The sequence below is a fragment of the Crotalus tigris genome, unplaced genomic scaffold, assembly GCF_016545835.1.
Source record: "Crotalus tigris isolate CLP2741 ecotype Arizona unplaced genomic scaffold, ASM1654583v1 scf7180000017666.379230911805:20528666, whole genome shotgun sequence".
Lineage (NCBI taxonomy): Eukaryota > Metazoa > Chordata > Lepidosauria > Squamata > Viperidae > Crotalus > Crotalus tigris.
This window is the reverse complement of record NW_024096552.1, coordinates 6,230,171-6,248,078: the sequence shown is the minus strand read 5'-3', so window position 1 is coordinate 6,248,078 and position 17,908 is coordinate 6,230,171. Positions and strand designations below refer to the sequence as shown.

The 17,908-nt window shown below is 44.5% G+C and overlaps 1 protein-coding gene across 7 annotated transcripts in view; it reads left to right on the top strand.

Moving 5' to 3' along the window:
• The first annotated feature begins 2,266 nt into the window (after window positions 1-2,266).
• The window catches only part of EHMT2 (euchromatic histone lysine methyltransferase 2), a 58,410-nt gene continuing 42,768 nt past the window's right edge, over window positions 2,267-17,908 (top strand). For 2 of the 7 annotated variants that reach the window (XM_039336627.1, XM_039336623.1), the window contains exons 1-7: window positions 4,520-4,983; window positions 8,312-8,375; window positions 8,505-8,741; window positions 10,581-10,909; window positions 14,653-14,725; window positions 14,925-15,025; window positions 16,751-16,894. In XM_039336627.1, the coding sequence (XP_039192561.1) occupies window positions 4,927-4,983; window positions 8,312-8,375; window positions 8,505-8,741; window positions 10,581-10,909; window positions 14,653-14,725; window positions 14,925-15,025; window positions 16,751-16,894 (1,005 nt within the window). In that variant the 5' untranslated portion in view covers window positions 4,520-4,926. Of the gene's footprint in view, window positions 2,346-4,517; window positions 4,984-8,311; window positions 8,376-8,504; window positions 8,742-10,580; window positions 10,910-14,652; window positions 14,726-14,924; window positions 15,026-16,750; window positions 16,895-17,908 lie in introns of those variants that run through there. The other 5 variants (XM_039336626.1, XR_005555949.1, XM_039336625.1 and 2 more) reach the window with 5 other exon arrangements.

The following is a 17,908-nucleotide window of genomic DNA, read 5'->3' as shown; positions in this document are numbered from 1 at the left end:
GAGAACCACTGGTCTAGAAAACTCAAGCAAATTTGATCAGATTGTTTAAAGACGTTCTTCCTTCTTTGTTAAGAACTAATTCAGATGTTGCTAAAGAATTAAGGCCTTGCAAATTGATCTTGATCCCTGGTGATTTCATGATCATACCTGTGCCCTTTTTTTCTTGGCCACAGTGTGAAACTTGCTTCTTGTTGCCTTCTTTCAGGATGTTTCTTTCCCCTCTCCACCCCCCCCAAAAAGCCTACAGTTCTGGAATTTTTCTAGTGGTCCCATCCAAGTACTAAGCTGGCTTTGCTTTCTAAAATCAGCTGACGTCTCTTTTTCAGAGCAGGGAAATTAAACATCCTCAGCGGTAGATTTGGTATAGATTTATCCTTCCAGTGTTGCATAATAATTATTTGGCTACTTTTCCATTCATGAAATTGCCATAAATAAGGTTCTATTTGCATATTGTGCTAAGCAGGAGCTATTGACCAAACCATAGTTGACAGAGTTCTGACAACTTGCTAAGCCTAAACAAGCCCTACAATTTGTGACTCTTGGCAGAAAGTTTTGGAAGCGTCTTACAGAAATGGTGAATACTTCATGCTTAAAATTAATCAACATGCCAATCTTTGAAAAGCTGGATTTTGCAATCTAGAGATGGGGAACTTGATGAAACAGGGCTGTAGGATAAGAAATGTCTCAAGTATAGAATCTTAAGTCTTGCTTGTTGGAAAGCTAGTTATGGCTTTTGGGATGCTGCCCATGCACTTTCAAAAATCTGTCAATTATCTTGAGGGCTAGGGGGGGAAAAAAACCCTTTTAAAACAACCCAACTGGGAATTGAAATGTTATGGATTGCTGTATTGTATATTCAGTAGTGAAAAGGGCAATACCTGCATTGAATCACATTATGCTGGAATGGCTGCCACAAGCAGCAGTGGGGATTTTTTTCTCCTTAAGATGACAAAAGACTTTGACCCCATGGACCCTAACTAGTTTTTTTCCCCTCCATTTTATTTTGTTCTTTAAAAAAATAAATAAAACTGACCATAATACTGGTGCTCTTGCTCTTGACTGGATTTCATTGGGGAAGAGAACAAAGATTTCAGCTGCTGTTGCTAGACATCCTTTCCACTCCCAAATTTTAAGAGGAGAATTGATTTGGCAGATCTGTTGGACTTCAGCTTGTAGAATCACCCATTCACACATGAACCATGGTTTGTCAAATGAAGCCCAACTAAACCTGCCAAGCCAAAGCCAGATCAACTTCAGAAAGGCTTACTTGCCCAGTTATTTAGGAAATGTGCCCCCTTGCCACCTACCACAGGTGCTTGCTTACAGATGGGCGTTTTTGCAATGGAAGCAGTCTTGTGAATTCTGCATCCCAAATATTGCCCTGCCAGCAAGTATTAATAAAAGGTTGGGGGTTATTGAGTAGATTTCCCCCCCCCCCCCATGGAACGTACCACAGATATAAAGAAAACAAACTGGCAAAAGAATTCATTGATTATATTACCTAGTAGGGTTAATGAGACGTCTGCAAGCAAACAGCCAAACTCAGTATCGTACCAAGGATCCCACAAATCTGATTCCGTTCCCCCTGGATCTTTTTTTTCTCTGCCTTTCGCCCCTATTTTTTTTTAATAACTTTTTTATCCTCGGTGCCGGAGGCTCGCGGCAGAGCAACCACTCTAAATATACTCTGTGACGCTTTTGAAACCCCACCGATCCCGTGTAAGCTTTTACATTTGCATGAAACGGTGGTATTTTTCTGAGTAAACGCACGCGGAGGTGCCACGGCCCCATTAAGCATATGAAAAGCCAAGGATCTCAAAACAAACGAACCCTTTTTAAGTTACATTTCGTATAGGCTGGGCTCTAAATTCCCAAGAACAGCTCTGCCCAGCCAGGGGGGCTGGGGATTATGGGGATCGCGGTCTACCCCATTCGAGAGAGCATCATCAGCTGTCGGATGACGCCCTTCGGATTTGAGTAAACTGCGATCCCCATAATCCCCAGCCCCCGTGGCTTTCGCCGGCTGGAAATGCTGGGAGGTCCAGTCCTAGCAGATCGGGGACAACCGGCTTGGGGAAGAAAGGCCGCTCCGACGCCGCTTCCAAAGGGAGAATCGGGGCATCGGGCACGCCGTGGAAGTTCGGCCTGAAGAGGTCCCGGGAATCTCCGGCGCGCGCCCTCCTCGCTCTTTGTCTGAGCCGGGATGAACCGAGGCGCTGCCCCTTTAAGCGGCTCCCTCCCCCTCCCTCCTTTCTTTGCCCCAGGAGCGTGACGTCAGCGCGGGGCCGGCTCTGCTGCTACCGCCGCGCGAGGCCATGGATGATGTCGGAGCGGGAATCGCTCAGGTTTGGGTCGCGGAGGGAGGGTGGGGGGAGGACGGACCCGGGCGGCGGTGGCGGGAATTGCACGCGACGATCGTGCGAATCGGGCTGAGGAAGCGGCAGGAATTCCCGGGTTTTCCCCGGCCTTGCCGCCTCTTTTTTTTTCCTGGCTCCGTCGGGCGCGCGGGGAGGGGCTGCTTGCTGCGCGCTTAGGAAATGCAAAAAAGGAGGCTGGGTTTTCACCTGGACCGCAGCTGGAGGAGAGGGCGAAGGGGGGGAAAACCCCTTGGCCGGTCAGCTTCTCTGGTGCAAAGAGGAGAAGGGGGAGGTGAGCTCGGGATCCTAGCCGGATCCACCAGGATCGCCACTGTAAGATTTTAGGAATCCGTAAGAATCGGGAATAAGAGGCACACGCTTCCTTTGAAGCTGTGCTAAGTTAGCCCCCTTCGCCCCGTGTCGCCCGATCTTCTCACGACCGATGGCCACGTTTCTTCCTAGCCCAACTTGCAGTCCCGGTGGCGTTTCAGTCCCGCGTGCATCTTTCTCGCGTTAAGGGCCCGCCCCTCTTCTGTCCTCGACCCTCCCCTTGCCCCAGAGGCTGCTCGCCAGTCTCTTTGTTGAAGGTTGGTTAATTCATAGAAAGACCACCTTAGAATGTAAAAGTACAGGTAGTCCTCGACTTATGACCATAACTGAGCCCCAAATTTTATGTTGCAGACTGAGAAATTTGTTAACTGAGTTTTGCCCCATTTTACGATTTTTCTTGCCACCTTTGATAAGTGAATCACTGCTTGGTAATATGGTTAAATGAATCCGTTTTCCCAATTGACTTTGCTGGTCAGAAGTTTGCAAAAGGTGATCACATGACCCCAGGACACTGCAACTGTCATAAATGTGAGTCAATTGTCAAGCATCCAAATGTAGATCACGTGACCATATGGGGGGATGTTGCAGCGGTCATAAGTGTGAAAAATGGTCATAAGTCACTTTTTTCAGTGCTGTTGTAACTTTGAATTGTCACTAAATGAATTATTGTAAGTGGAGGACTACCTGTATTTTACAGATGTTTTCACAGAGTTTCAGTTGATGGCCGTTATTTCTGCTCAACGCAGCATGAACTCTTGCTGATCACATTCACGCAGCTGGTGAAATGAATGACAAAATCTGCCTTTGGGGAAGACACTAAACAAGTGTAGACCAGCTGCATAATGATTTCAAGTCTGCCTTGACAGATCCCTGCAATTTTTTGGGGCAAAATTTCTGAAGTGGTTTATCATTGCTTGTTTCCTTGGGGTGAAAAGAGGGATTGGCCCAAGTCACCCAGCTGGAGTCCACCACCTCTGGGAGAAACCTTTTCCGTTGTTGAATAAATTTTGCCATTAGAGGGTTGTTTTTTTCTGATGCCTAAACAAAATCTACATCCTTGTAATTTCAAATATGCTATTTTTGGCCCTATCTCCTGAAAACAAGATACAACGTTCTTGTCTTTTGCATAATAATTCCTTAAGTATTTGAAGTGTTGTCACAGTCTTCTCTCTGGATTGGTATTCAGTGGGATTTGCCAGTATCCTATTGTCACATCCAAAGGGGAGAGATACTTGTTTCCCCCTAAATCATCCAGAAGTTTGTCCACTCTGGGCATTGGGTAACCATCAGATTTCACCACTCTGATTTTCTGCCTAATATACCCACAAAAGTGTACCTCACCATTCTAATTTGGCACCCAAAAAATGGGAGAGTACCAGTAACCTTGTTGTTGTTAATTGCAAAGTGGTGTCTGACCCATCGCGACCCCATGGACAATGTTCCTCCAGGTCTTCCTGTCCTCTACCATCTTCTGGAGACCAGTCACCTACAGATGGTTTTATTATGTCCATCTGGAGCATTTTTTCTTCTACCTCAGTTTGTAACCCTTTTTTTAGCCATTCAGGAATCCTGTAGGGATATTGTCTGATTGGTGGGGTTTCCCATGAGTCTATCTTGTGTTCAACTAGAAGAGCTGTGATGGTACAGTGGTTAGAATGTAGTATTGCAGACTAACTTGGCATTCCACTGCCTTCCATTCTTCTAAAGTCGATAAAATGAAGACCCAGATTGTTAGGGGCTTCTACCAAGGCTCTTTCTTTCTCTCTCTCTCTCTCTCTCTCTCTCTTCTCTCTCTCTCTCTCTCTCTCTCTCTCTCTCTGTCTCTCAGAGAGAGAGAGAGAGAGAGAATGTGTGTGTATGTATGTACAGTCTGTATGTGTATAGGTGTTTATCTATATCTATCTCTTCATCTATCATGATACATGCAAATGTATAAAAATCACAATAGAAATACAAATTATAACTAAAAGTAAAAGATGAACACGGAAGGCGGGCACCAGGAGATGCTATTAGTTGATCAACTACCTCCAGTTTCATGCTCCCCCATTGGGGTCCCCAGCCTCCTGCAGGCAGTCAGGAGGATGGGAGCCAATCTCACCTCAGGTGCCAAGATATTTCAAAGGACCGGGGCCATGGCAGAGAAGGCCCTTCTCTTGGACCCCACCAGCTGAAATTCCTTGACTGATGGGATCTGCAGCACACCTACTTTGCCACCACCAGTGGGGCAGGCCTGTCCCATATGGGTGGGACAGTTCCTCAAGTAACCTGGATCCTTCTCCATGTCAGTGTGTTTGATGTAAGTTCTGTAAGAGGTCTGGTTTCCTCAGGCAGGATGTTGGCTAATGTTAGCAAAGGCTACAATCTGCAAGGATCAAACAAACTCCCTCCCTTCCTTTTGCACCCTTTTTAAACCAAGGCTTGTTTTCTTTTCATATAGTGCAGGCATGTCAAACTTGCAACGTCAGATGACGTATCGGGACTTTTTCCCCATTGCCAGCAATGGGGTGGGCGTGGTTTCAGCGTGACACATCCGGCCCGTGGGCCAGCAGTTTGACATGCCTGATATAGTGTATTAAATTGCTTGAGTTTCAGCCACCACCACTTGTGTGGTTGCCCCTTTGTGTAGGATAACCCACAGCTGTCACCACTTTGTCACAGGTTCTTTTATCTATAAAAATAGATAAAAATCTATTTATCTAAACCTGTTTTAAAATCCCAGAGTCAGTGGGCTCCTCAAACCCCAGAGCATCCTTGGCCTTTAGGCAAGACACAAACACACACACACACACAAAGAGAGAGAGAGAGAGAGAGAGAGAGTCAATTGGTGATATTCACAGTTCTTTCTCACACACTTGCCCAGGTCTGCTCCTAAGCAACTGAATTGTCCTTTAGCAGTAGGCCTCACAAACTGTAGTAATCTAGTATTACTACTACTACAGTAGTAATAGATTACTGCAGTTTGTGAGGCTTATTACTAAAGGACAATATTAATGTCTGTTAGCCCTAGGCTGCTTCCCATTGCTTTATTTCTACAAAGAAACCATCTTCCCTTTCAGAACAACTCCAACACTACCACACTCCACTGGTTTTTTTTCTCCTACTCAGCTTTTATAGGGTTTGTGTAGTTGCTTGTTACTGGGCAGCTGGGCTGGCTAGGGAAAGGTCTTTAAGGGAGGGGGTCCCATCAGCCCAGATGCTAGCCACTTTAAAGGCAGCCTGTCGTTTCATAAGTATGTTTCCACCATTTTCTCCAGGTTAAGCCTGGCTAAATGGCTAAGTGCCTCTCAACTTTAGCCACTTTAAGATGTGTGGACTTCAACTCCCAGAATTCCCTGCTTTTTGTAGATTCAGGCTATGGTCATCCATTATTTTCTGAAGTGGAAGCCAGAGCAATATTTCTCAACCTTGGCAACTTTTAAGATAGTGTCTGTGGAGATTCTCAGTCCTCCAGGTCATGGTTGTCTCAAAGGTGCTTTTTTAAAAGGCAGCTGGACTTTGATTTTTTTTATCTTGAGGAAAAGATATGACTCATTTCCAGAGTTCCCTATGATGGTGGCTAGGGAATCCTAGGAGTTGAAGTCCACACATCATAAAATTGCTAAGGTTGAGAAATACTGTGCCAGAGAAATAAAAATTGGTAAGAAACTTAGAACCATCTATGATTTGTAGAACGTAGTTCTGCTTGTGGATCTAGAGCCAGCAATAACTGTAAGCTTTTATTTAGAGTCTGTGGTAGTCAGTGGCATCTGCCATAAGCTGCCATGATACCAGAATGAAAATTCTTACTCAGTTGTCCATACTCTTATGTGCAAAGCACAATCAAAGAAGCAAGATTCAGTTAGATTTTTTAAAATGAGTTTTGATGCCAAGAATTAGGGTATTCCACCCCTTCTTTATGAATGAAATTAGGTTTCCTAGAAGCTTGTGAATTTCTTTCCCAGAATGGTTGCACAATGGGTTAAGAATCCTATTTCCTATGCCTTTAAGAGGATTTGTGTTCAGATATGCTCCTCCATTTTTTTTTCAGTCCTAGCCCAATCTCTCATTGTGATGTCATCAAGCAGCTGCTACCATCACCTATTTGCACCCTGACATTGAATACAAACTACAGTTGTAATTTATGGGGCCCTTGGTGTTTTCTGAGTTTGCTTGCTTGCTTGCAAATGTTTCGTGCAACTGGGAAGCATCATCAATGCAAGTGAACATTGGGCTTTGCTCCCTATACAGCCATTTGCCCGGCCAATAGTGGTGGTGATGTATTGTTTAAAACAGAAGCAGGAAGCACAAGACAATGCCTTAATTAAGGAACTAATAAGGAGAAAATCACATCCCCACCAACATTGGCACAGCAAGTAACTGTATATAAACAGGAAGCAAAGCCCACACTCCCTAGCTCTGACGTTGTTATCTAAGATGATTGGGAAGATCACAAATGACATGACCTCGAGACACTGCAACCATAAATACATACGAGTTGCCAAGCACCTGAATTTTTAATCACACGAGAATGGGGACATTGCAAAGGTTGTAACTGCAGTCATAAGCTACTTTCTTCTGCTGTTATAATTTCAAACTGTCTCTAATAAAATGTTTTTAAGTCAAGTATTTTAGGAGACTCTTTATTATCCTCACAATTTAGAAGCAACCAAAGAGCTGTGATGGATCTTTTGACTTAAAACTCAATAGGGCAAAATGGAAAGGACCCAAATAAAGCTATCCAGACTACCTGTATTGTTATAGGGTTGAATTGATAGAACAGGTGAATAGAGCTTAGGTAACAGGTGAATAGAGCTTAGGTAATTTCATTGGCTAGAGGGAAGAAGGCTTGAATCTAACATATTTCATTCCTCTGAGGGAAATGGGTCAAAAGAATTCTAACACCTTACCTCAGGTTGGAGAGAAATTAAGGGAGAAAAAAAAACTCATATTTTTGCTGAGGGAGAAGGAGTTGCATCTGAGAGCTTGCTTAGCATAGAATGCATTGAGAAAGTTGTTTTCAGTTGCTCGAGTGTGCATTGCATGCTAGCCTACAATTCAATCATGATTTTTAAATTATGTCACAGTTTAGGATTGTGCAGAATTTTATAAGCTAAAAACTGTGGTGGTTGTTCCTATAACATAACTAAACCATGACCAGTCAAGGACACAATAGCTTAGTGAGCTTTGTGACTTATATCTCTAATATATAAGGAAATGTTGAATGGAGGTTGGTTGATTATTGGGGGATTTTTAAATAGCTGAGACTCAAGTCTGATTATAATTAATCTATCACCATGCTTTCCCACAATAGTAGATAGCATGCTTGTGATTGGAAGCAAAATATAAATAATATGGATATGTGTATAAATTAGCATTTTAAAGATAACAGCATGTTAGTTTTGAAATAAAAGCTACGTTCTCCTTCAACCCATTTCAGAACCCTAAAAATACATCTAATATTTCAACCCCATCAACTTGGGTGGTCTGGAGAAGTCATTAATGGCCAGGTACAGGCTGACAGTTATCTCCTCTGCAATGAACCATGATGAAATAATCCATGATTAGTATTTCCTGTAAGTCCAGGTAAACATTTGCAAACTAATCTCAATTTGAGTTTTGAATTGCTGTTTCTTTTTCCTCCTCAGGATGACGCCCATCAGGGATTAGCAGGGCCTTCAGCTCTGGGGGAAGCTGAAGCAGGCGAAATAGGTAAGTTTTATGGCGGTCCAAAATTAGAAGTTGGGGAAAGTGCTGCTTTCCTCTGCAGCCCTGATTTGAACCCCATTGACTCCAGAACCCACTTGGACCCTAAGAGGCTGTGTCTATGTCTCTCTCAAGATCCTGAACCCTCCAGAGAGGACTTGGAGCTCTCCTCGGAGGCGTCTCCTCGGAGGGCCAAAAGCACATTGGGAGGAGTAGGCGATAGCCTCTTGGCCTCCGGCAGAAATGGAGATGATGGAGTCTGGACACAAGCGACTGGGAGTGGAAAAGAAGGAGGATGTATGTCTCCAGAATCAGGAGGCCCCTTGGCTAGCTCAAGCCCTAGTCCTACCCCAGGGAGCAAAGGCCTACCAGGTGAGTCGGGAAGGGGATTGGTGCCTGGGGAGCATGTCAATAGGAAGGTGGTTTTCCTTTGTAGAAAAAAAAAACCAAGGATTCTCTGGATGACTTTTTTGGCAGGATTATGGTGAGGAGACCTGTAAGGCTGTGGTTGGGTGAGTTCTGTTGGGTGATGTACTATTTTGCATCTCTATTCCCTGGCTGGTGTTGCAGCGGTTGCCGTCTAATTTAGAAGCTTCCTAATAGTGGTTCTCAACCTGTGGGTCAGGACCCCATTTGGGGTCGAACGACCATTTCACGGGGGTCGCCAAACAACGCAGTCCGCCATTTTCCCCCCCTTTTCCTTAGCTGTGCTACTCCCTTTTATTCTATTGGCTTTTGAAAGCCAATAGAATAGACTCTCTTGAATAGAGTCTAATTCTATTGGCTTTCAAAAGCCAATAGGAATTGTCCAGGCTGTCTCTGCCCTGCTGAGCCCGCCAAAAGTCCCATTCTGCAAACGGTGCTGCACCAGTTGAGTAGTCCTCGACTTACGACCGGTTGAGTAGTCCTCGATTTACGACTGGTTGGGGGTCGCGGCATTAAAAAGGTTGAGAACCACTGCCTAGACTGAAAATTGGGTATCATATGTTAAGAGGTTGTTTTAGACCAGGGGTAGGCAACTTTGGCTCTTTTATGACTTGTGGACTCCAACTCCCAGAATTCCTGAGCCAGCCATGCTGAGGGGAAAGGGAGAGGTTTCCAAGCTGAGCCATGCTGGCTCAGGAATTCTGGGAGTTGAAGTCCACGAGTCATAAAAGAGCCGAGGTTGCCTACCCCTGTTTTAGACCAACGGGGTCCAGATATAAGTCTGCTCTCAGCTACATACAGTAGTGGCCAAAATTGTGGAAACCTCTCGGGAAAAGTGTATTTTTGAGGTTTGATGGCTAATAACACCACTTTTTCTTTTGGAGTAATACCATAAAATTATATATCAATGGAAAGAAAATTTAATCAAGAATGCAATGCAACAAAGTTTGTTCAATTATCTGTACTGTATTCTATGAAAAGGTGTAGCCAAATAACCAGAAAAAGGAAGCACAAACTTGCTTAGATTGATATCAGGTAGCTTTCCTTCACCTGATTGTAGCCAATGAGCATGGGTGTTTAGAGAGCCAATCGGGTATCATCTTGTTTTGGCAATGAGCCAATCAGATCACAGTAGGATTCAGTTATTGATGTCAGGTATTGAAGCTGAGAGGAGGACATTTGTCAGTGTGTTATGTGATCGCTATCAAGTTGGTTGGGTTTTTTTGTGTTCTTTCATTTAGTGAGCTTGTAAAACGTAATAAAATTAAAGTAATGGTGCAAAGAGTTGACTGGTTGCCCTGAAAACGATTTAAAATAGTATTATTTAGTGAACAAGGCTACAGTTATCAAGAAATTAGAAGAAAAATTGGTGGAAACTTAACCAAAGGTGGCATTTCCACTGTACACTTTTCCCAAAAGGTTTCCACAATTTTGGCCACTACTGTATTTACATATTTTTTATTTATACATAGTTAATATTATTTGTAGCCTGACCCAGCCAGGAAGGAATCTGGAGGGGAAGGCACAGTAACACAAGAAATAAAGATTGTTAGGGAAAAAACCCCAATGTAGTCAATCCAATTGGAAATGTCTGTGATGGACCACCTGCAGTCAAATAATCTAGAGCCGAAGTCTTGTTGAAGAAGATTGGTTTTACTAGTTCACAAACGGCAATAGGAGAGGCATTTTGTGTAGAACTGTCATGTGGCTTTTTGGTATCTCCATCTTGGCTACATTCATGTATTCTAGACTGGGTATCCTAATGTCTCATCCCCTTCTCTTCAGGTCATGCAGCCAAGACTTTCCCATCATCCCCCAGCAAAACAGCTGGGCCCAGCCGAGCCAAGATGTCCCTTACTGGGACCAGCAAGTCCCCAGCTTCTATCCAGAGTCTGGCTATGCGCTTACTAACTATGCCTGGATCACGTCTTCCAGGTGATTCTGGGTCTCCTACAGCAGAAGCCCCAGCTGCGGTTCCAGACCCAGATTCGGCCCCCACTCCTGCTCCAGCAGTGGCCTCTCCTCCTGCTCAGCCTTCAGCATCAACCACTGAGGAAGTCAAGCCCAAGGTTCACCGGGCTCGGAAAACAATGTCAAAGCCCAGCAGTGTACAGGTAGGCTTGCAAATATAGCTTCTGCCCAGGGAGGTGATTCAGAAGATTGGTTGGTTGATTGTGCATACCAGTGTTTCTCAGTGTTGGCAGCTTTAAGATGTGTGGACTTCAATTCTCAAGAGTTCCTCAGCCAGCTTGCTAACTGAGGAATTCTGGGATTTGAAATCCACACATCTTTAAAGTTGCCAAGGTCGAGAAACATTGACGTGCAATGCTGTTTTGGCTACACAGAGAGATGTACTTGGAGATTGGGTTGTCTTTGCTGACAATGATAATAATAATAATGATAAAGTTGGAAGGGACCTTGGAGGTCATCTAGTCCAACCCCCTGCTCAGGCAGGAAACCCTATACCATTTTGGACAAATGGCTGTCCAGTTTCTTCTTAAAAACTTCCAGTGTTGGAGCATTCACCGCTTTGGAGGCAGGTTGTTCCACTGGTTAATTGTTCTAACTGTCAGGAAGTTTCTCCTTCGTTCTAGATTGCTTCTCTCCTTGGTTAGATTCCATCCGTTACTGCTTGTCCTGCCTTCAGGCGCTTTGGAGAATAGCTTGACTCCCTCTTCTTTGGGGCAGCCCCTGAGATGTTGGAACACTGCTATCATGTCCCCCCTCGTCCTTCTCTTCATTAAACTAGACATACCCAATTCCAGCAACCGTTTCTTATATGTTTTAGCCTCCAGTTCCCTAATCATCTTTGTTGCTCTTCTCTGTACTCTTTCTAGAGTCTCAACATCTTTTTTACATTGTGGTGACCAAAACTGGATGCAGTATTCCAAGTGTGGCTTTACCAAGGCATTGTAAAGTGGTATTAAGACTTTGCGTGATCTTGATTCTATCCCTCTGTTAATGCAGCCTAGGACTGTGTTGGCTTTTTTGGCAGCTGCAGCACACTCCTGGCTCATATTTAATAATAATAATAATAAAGTTGGAAGGGACCTTGGAAGTCATCTAGTCCAACCCCCGCTCAGGCAGGAAACCCTATACCATTTTGGACAAATGGCTGTTCAGTTTCTTTTTAAACACTTCCAGTGTTGGAGCATTCATCGCTTCTGAAGGCAGGTTGTTTCACTAGTTAATTGTTCTAACTGTCAGGAAGTTTCTCCTTAGTTCTAGGTTGCTTCTCTACTTGATCAATTTCCATCCGTTGCTTCTCATCCTGCCTTCAGGCACCTTGGAGAATAGCTTGACTCCCTCTTCTTTGTGGCAGCCCCTGAGATATTGGAACACTGCTATCATGTCCCCCCTCGTCCTTCTCTTCATTAAACTAGACATACCCAATTCCAGCAGCCGTTCCTTATATGTTTTAGCCTCCAGTCCCCTAATCATCTTTGTTGCTCTAATAATTTATAGCTATAGATTATCTCAGCAAGGCATTCATTAAACAACTGGGTCCAGAGAAGTTCCCATATCGCCGTGGAAGTTAACCAATGATGACGAATCTTTACATAATGAAGAACAACTTTTGCAAAACCAATTAATATACATATAATCCCACTTTGCCTTTAGGCTGTAGAATTAATGTGCATCTTATGATTAATTTCAGTAGCTGAACATCATGGATTCTTATTCATGCATTAGATTTTTATCCCATCTTTATTATTTTATAAGTAACTCAAGGTGGTGATCATACCTAATACTCCTTTCATCTCCTCTTTTTCCCCACAACAACAACCCTGTGAGTTGAATTGGGCTGAAAGAGAGTTTCTGGCCCAACATCATCCAGATGGCTTTCACGCCTAAGATGGAACTAGAATTCACAGCACCTTAATCTTTATACCAAGCTGGCTCTCCCTCAAATCACCAAGAGATGCTTTTCAGTGTGTAAATATTTCTTTTGTCTAGAAGATTTGGTGGTTTACACCCTTGAAGTGATCACAGTACTTCTTGCAAGACAAAAGTGGATTGTATTTTTCCCCAAGGGGGGAACTTACAAACTTTTTGTTTCTTCCAACAACTGATAGCACAACTGGGAGAATTAGCAGCGCAACTTAACATTAATGTATAGCTGATCAAAAGCTGTCTAGGAAGCTCCTTATCTGTCCATCCAACCTGGTTGTGACACGGCTGCACATCAAGACACATTTCCTCATTTCTTTTTTCTAACCTTTCTGTAAACTCAAATACATAGTACTATGTCTTCAGTGAATATTGGATTTCTTTTCTTTGTAACCAACAAAATTACAATTGCTTTTGATGCCCAAGAATGACTAATTTTGGAAAAGGATAGGATAGGATAGAAATAGGATAGGATAGGATAGGATAGGATAGGATAGGATAGAACAGAACAGAACAGAACAGAACAGAACAGAACAGAACAGAATAGAATAGAATAGAATAGAATAGAATAGAATAGAATAGAATAGAATAGAATTGGAAGAGACCTTGGAGATCTTCTAGTCCAGTGTTTCTCAACCTTGACAATTTTAAGGCATGTGGACTTCAACTCCCAGAATTCCACAGCCAGCATTGCTGGCTGTGGAATTCTGGGAGTTGAAGTCCACATGCCTTAAAATTGTCAAGGTTGAGAAACACTGTTCTAATCCAATCTCCTGCTTGGGCAGGAAACCCTATACCCATGGTAGCGAACCTATGCATGCGTGCCACAGGTGGCACATGGAGCCGTCTCTGGTGGCACGCGAGCCATTGCTGGGCCGAGCTGTTCCCTCCTCCTCTCCGTGCATGCGCAGCTCTCCGCACATGCACAGTCTGGGAATAGGCGAGAGGCTATAAAACAGTGGTTCTCAACCTGTGGGTCGGGACCCCATTTGGGGTCGAATGACCATTTCACAGGGGTCGCCAAACAACGCAGTCCGCCATTTTTCCCCCCTTTTCCTTAGCTGTGCTACTCCCTTTTATTCTATTGGCTTTTGAAAGCCAATAGAATAGACTCTTGAATAGAGTCTAATTCTATTGGCTTTCAAAAGCCAATAGGAATTGTCCAGGCTGTCTCTGCCCTGCTGAGCCCGCCAAAAGTCCCATTCTGCTAACAGTGCGGCAGCAGTTGAGTAGTCCTCGACTTACAACCGGTTGAGTAGTCCTCGACTTACGACCGGTTGGGGGTCACGGCATTAAAAAGGTTGAGAACCCCTGTATAAAAGGAGCAACTTTCAGCGGAAGCAGCATTTGCTGCAGACAGTGAGCGAGTGAGCGAGCACAAGTTGGAGCGGACAGCGAGTGAGCGAGCACGAGCTGACAGCTCAGGGGCCACGCCCACTTGGTGGCCACGCCCACCCGGCACCCGGCGATGCATAAGTGGGTTTTGGGTTGCAGTTTGGGCACTCAGTCTCTAAAAGGTTCGCCACCACTGCCCTATACCAGTTCAGACAAATAGATCATCTGGTTTGGGATCTTTTTATATGGCGTCTTCCAGCTGGATAGGACTATGATTTCCATTACCCTAAATGGCCACCCTAGAGATATGGACACGATAGTCCTACATATCTGGTTGGTTCTAGGCTGGAGAAGCTGGCTGTGGAATTCTGGGAGATGAAGTCCACTTTTCTTAAAGGGGCCAAGGTTGAGAAACACTGTTATAGGCCCAAACAGGGATTCGGAATTGTTTTTCTACACAGCTGCAAAATTCCGTTCTGCGAAATATTTGGGCTTGCATGATCATCTTTTTTTCTATTGTATTTCTGCATCGCATGAGATTTCTGCTAATGCAAATTGATGGGGCTATATCTAAAAAAAATGAAATCCTCGCTGAACGGATAATCGGCCTTCCTTTTCTCCTTCCCCCAAGGTGCCTGAAAAAAGGGTCTCGGAGATGTTGCATTTCCGTGTCTCGGATGACTTGAGAAGCCTCATAGAACCAGGTACGGAGGCCTTGGATTTTAGAAGGGCTGGTATAGAAATATATTTGGGACTCAAAGTATTGTCTAGAGCAGATTCCTCAACCTAGTCTTCTACGCCTGCTGGAGATTCTGGGAGTTGTAGTCCCGTCACTGGGGGGGGGGAGGGGGTTGTTATGTCTACTGGATTCTAATTTCATTCTTTTTCCTTCTCTTTCTAAAGAAGAACCTGCGAAGCACAGGAAATACGATTACATGGCAGATGCGTTGCACAAAAGGATTCCCCTCTCACTTCAGCGGTCAAGTCCCAGGGCTACCACAGAGGTGCGTCCCTTCCTTTGAAAGGCTTAGTGCAGGGGTCTTCAAACTTGGCCCTTTTATGACTTGACTTCAACTCCCAGAATTCCTCAGCCAGCGTGCCTGGCTGAGGAATTCTGGGAGTTGAAGTCCACCAGTCATAAAAGGGCCAATTTTGAAGACCCCTGAGATAGAGGAAATAGAGGCACGGAATGGGACAATTCGCCTCAGCCAATTCGCTGCAGGACAATTCCAACAATTTAATTTACTTCGTTAAAATAATTTTCAAAATAAATTTAATTTTTGCCATTTACATTTTATTTTGTCCCTCCTTTGGCATCCTTTCTTTCATGATTCTAGGGCAGTGGTTCTCAACCTTTCTAATGCCGCGACCCCATAATACAGTTCCCCATGTTGTGGTGACCCCCAACCACTTATACATCACCGGGTGCCAGGGGCGTAGCCAAAGAAAAGGGGGAAAAAATGGCGGACAGCCTTGTTTGGTGACCCCCATGAAATGGTCGTTCGACCCCAAATGGGGTCCCGACCCACAGGTTGAGAACCACTGTTCTAGGGGGACTATTGGTGTGAGTCTTATCCTGCGGCAAGCTGTTCTGCAGCGAGTTGGCCATGGCGAGTTGTCATAGACCAGGGGTCTTCAAACTTGGCCCTTTTATGACTTGTGGACTTCAAGGAATTCTGGAAGTTGAAGTCCACAAGTCATAAAAGGGCCAAGTTTGAAGACCCCTGGCTTAGTGCTTTTCCTAAGGACCAAGGGTTGAGTTTAAGGACCACCTACCTATTGGATTAAAGGACTTATCTGCATGAGTGATAATGTATTTCAAACTGTGTCTTAATTGAATAAAGAGCAGGAGCATCGGGAAGAAGAGAGAAAAGCTCACTGATTTTAAGGCGATGCAGAGATGCATCTCAGGAAAAATTGTAGGAAACGTATCGGCAGATCCGGGTGTTAAAATTGTCTAAGGAAGCCCTGATAGTAACTGGGAAAGGTAAACCTGCTGATGATACAGGTAGTCCTCGACTTACAACAGTCCATTTAGCGACTGGTCAAAATTACAACAGCACTGAAAAAGGTGACTGAAGACCATTCTTCGCACTTAACGACCGTTGCAGCGTCCCCATGATCACGTGATCAAAATTCAGACTTTTGGCCACTGACTCATATTTATGATGGTTTCAGTGTTGTGGGGTCATGTGATCATCTTTTGGGGCCGTGACAAGCCATGTCAATGGGGAAGCCAGAATCACTTAACAACCATGTTACTAACTTAACAACAGCAGTGATTCACTAAACAACAGTGGCAAGAAAAGTCATAAAATGAGGCCCAATTCACTTAACAACTATCTCGCAGCCACAGAAATTTTGGGCTCAATTGTGGTCGTACGTTGAGGACGTACGTGCTGTACTTTATTTGTAAACTTGAAAAATTAAAATGAATGCACTACGCTGTGAAATAAGGCTGGCTTCCTGGCAAGGGGAATTCTGGGAGTTGAAGTCCACCCATCTTTTAAAAGTTGCTGAGTTTGCGAAACATTTTCAGAGTTGTTCTCCTGCGCGTCTTTATTTTGCACGACTTTGGTGCCAGCCTTTGAGAAGTAACTCCTACAGTAGAAAAGCAAAAAGCATCTCCTCCTTCTTATGTAACCCTAACTGCAGTCTTTAGCAACGCCACATCTCACATAAAAACAATCCTTCATCAGTTTTTAATGAAAGCCCCTCCTTTGCCACAGATTACAGTGACGGAAGAGATGACGGCTCCAGCTACAGCCTCGCAGGAGGATGGAGGCCAGGAATGGGAGACCGAAGTGGGCGATGACTTCAGCCTCTTCTATGACAGCTACTCTGTGGATGGCCACATCGATTCGGACAGCAAGGTAGGAAGAGTAAGATGGTGCACGTCTGACTCAACTCAGGTGTTTCTCAAGCTTGGCAAGTTGACTTCAACTCCCAGAATTCCCCAGCCAAGCTTGAGAAACACTTTATTAATCCCTTCAGTGTATGGCTGTGAAAGTTGGACCATAAGAAAGGCTGAGCGCCAAAGAATTGAGGCCTTTGAATTATGGTGCTGGAGAAGACTCCTGCGAGTCCCTTGGACTGCAAGGCGTTCAAACCGGTCAGTCCTAGAAGAGATCAACCCCGACTGCTCTTTAGAAGGACAGATCCTGAAGTTGAAACTCAAATACTTTGGCCACCTAATGAGAAGGAAGGACTCACTGGAGAAGGGCCTAATGCTGGGAAAGATTGAGGGCAATAGAAGAAAGGGACGACAGAGAATGAGGTGGCTGGAGGGAGTCACTGAAGCAGTAGGTGTGAACTTAAATGGACTCTGGAAAATGGTAAAGGACAGGAAGACCTGGAGGAACGTTGTCCATGGGGTCGCGATGGGTCGGACACGACTTCGCAATTAACAACAACAACAAAATCCCTTCAGACTCATTCAAGGAGTTTAGCATGGGGCAACTTACTGAAAAATGTAACCCCTTTGTGCAACTGCCAGGGTCGGGCTTTTTGTAACCCAGCCCAGGGTGCTGAGGCTTCTCTTGGATTTGGGAGGGGTCCTTTAAATTTCCCAGAATGCCGTTGCGTTAAAGGCATTGTGGAGAATTACAGTGATTCCTTTTGCCCGCTGGTGCTTCCTCTCCAGCTAGACAAGCCCTTCCCTTATCTTGTGGTTTCTTGGTACAGTCAGCCAGATGTTCAGACTGGATTTGACAATTTTGTCCACCTATTGAGTCCTTCCCCAAGGACCTAGGATAGGCAGATGTGGATGTTTGATGATGATACGGATACTGTCTCTGGTTGTAAGCTGTTCATATTTATTATTATGAGATTTATAGCCTGCCTTTCACGCCATTCCAGTTGGTGCATCCACCTCCTATTTTCCCCAC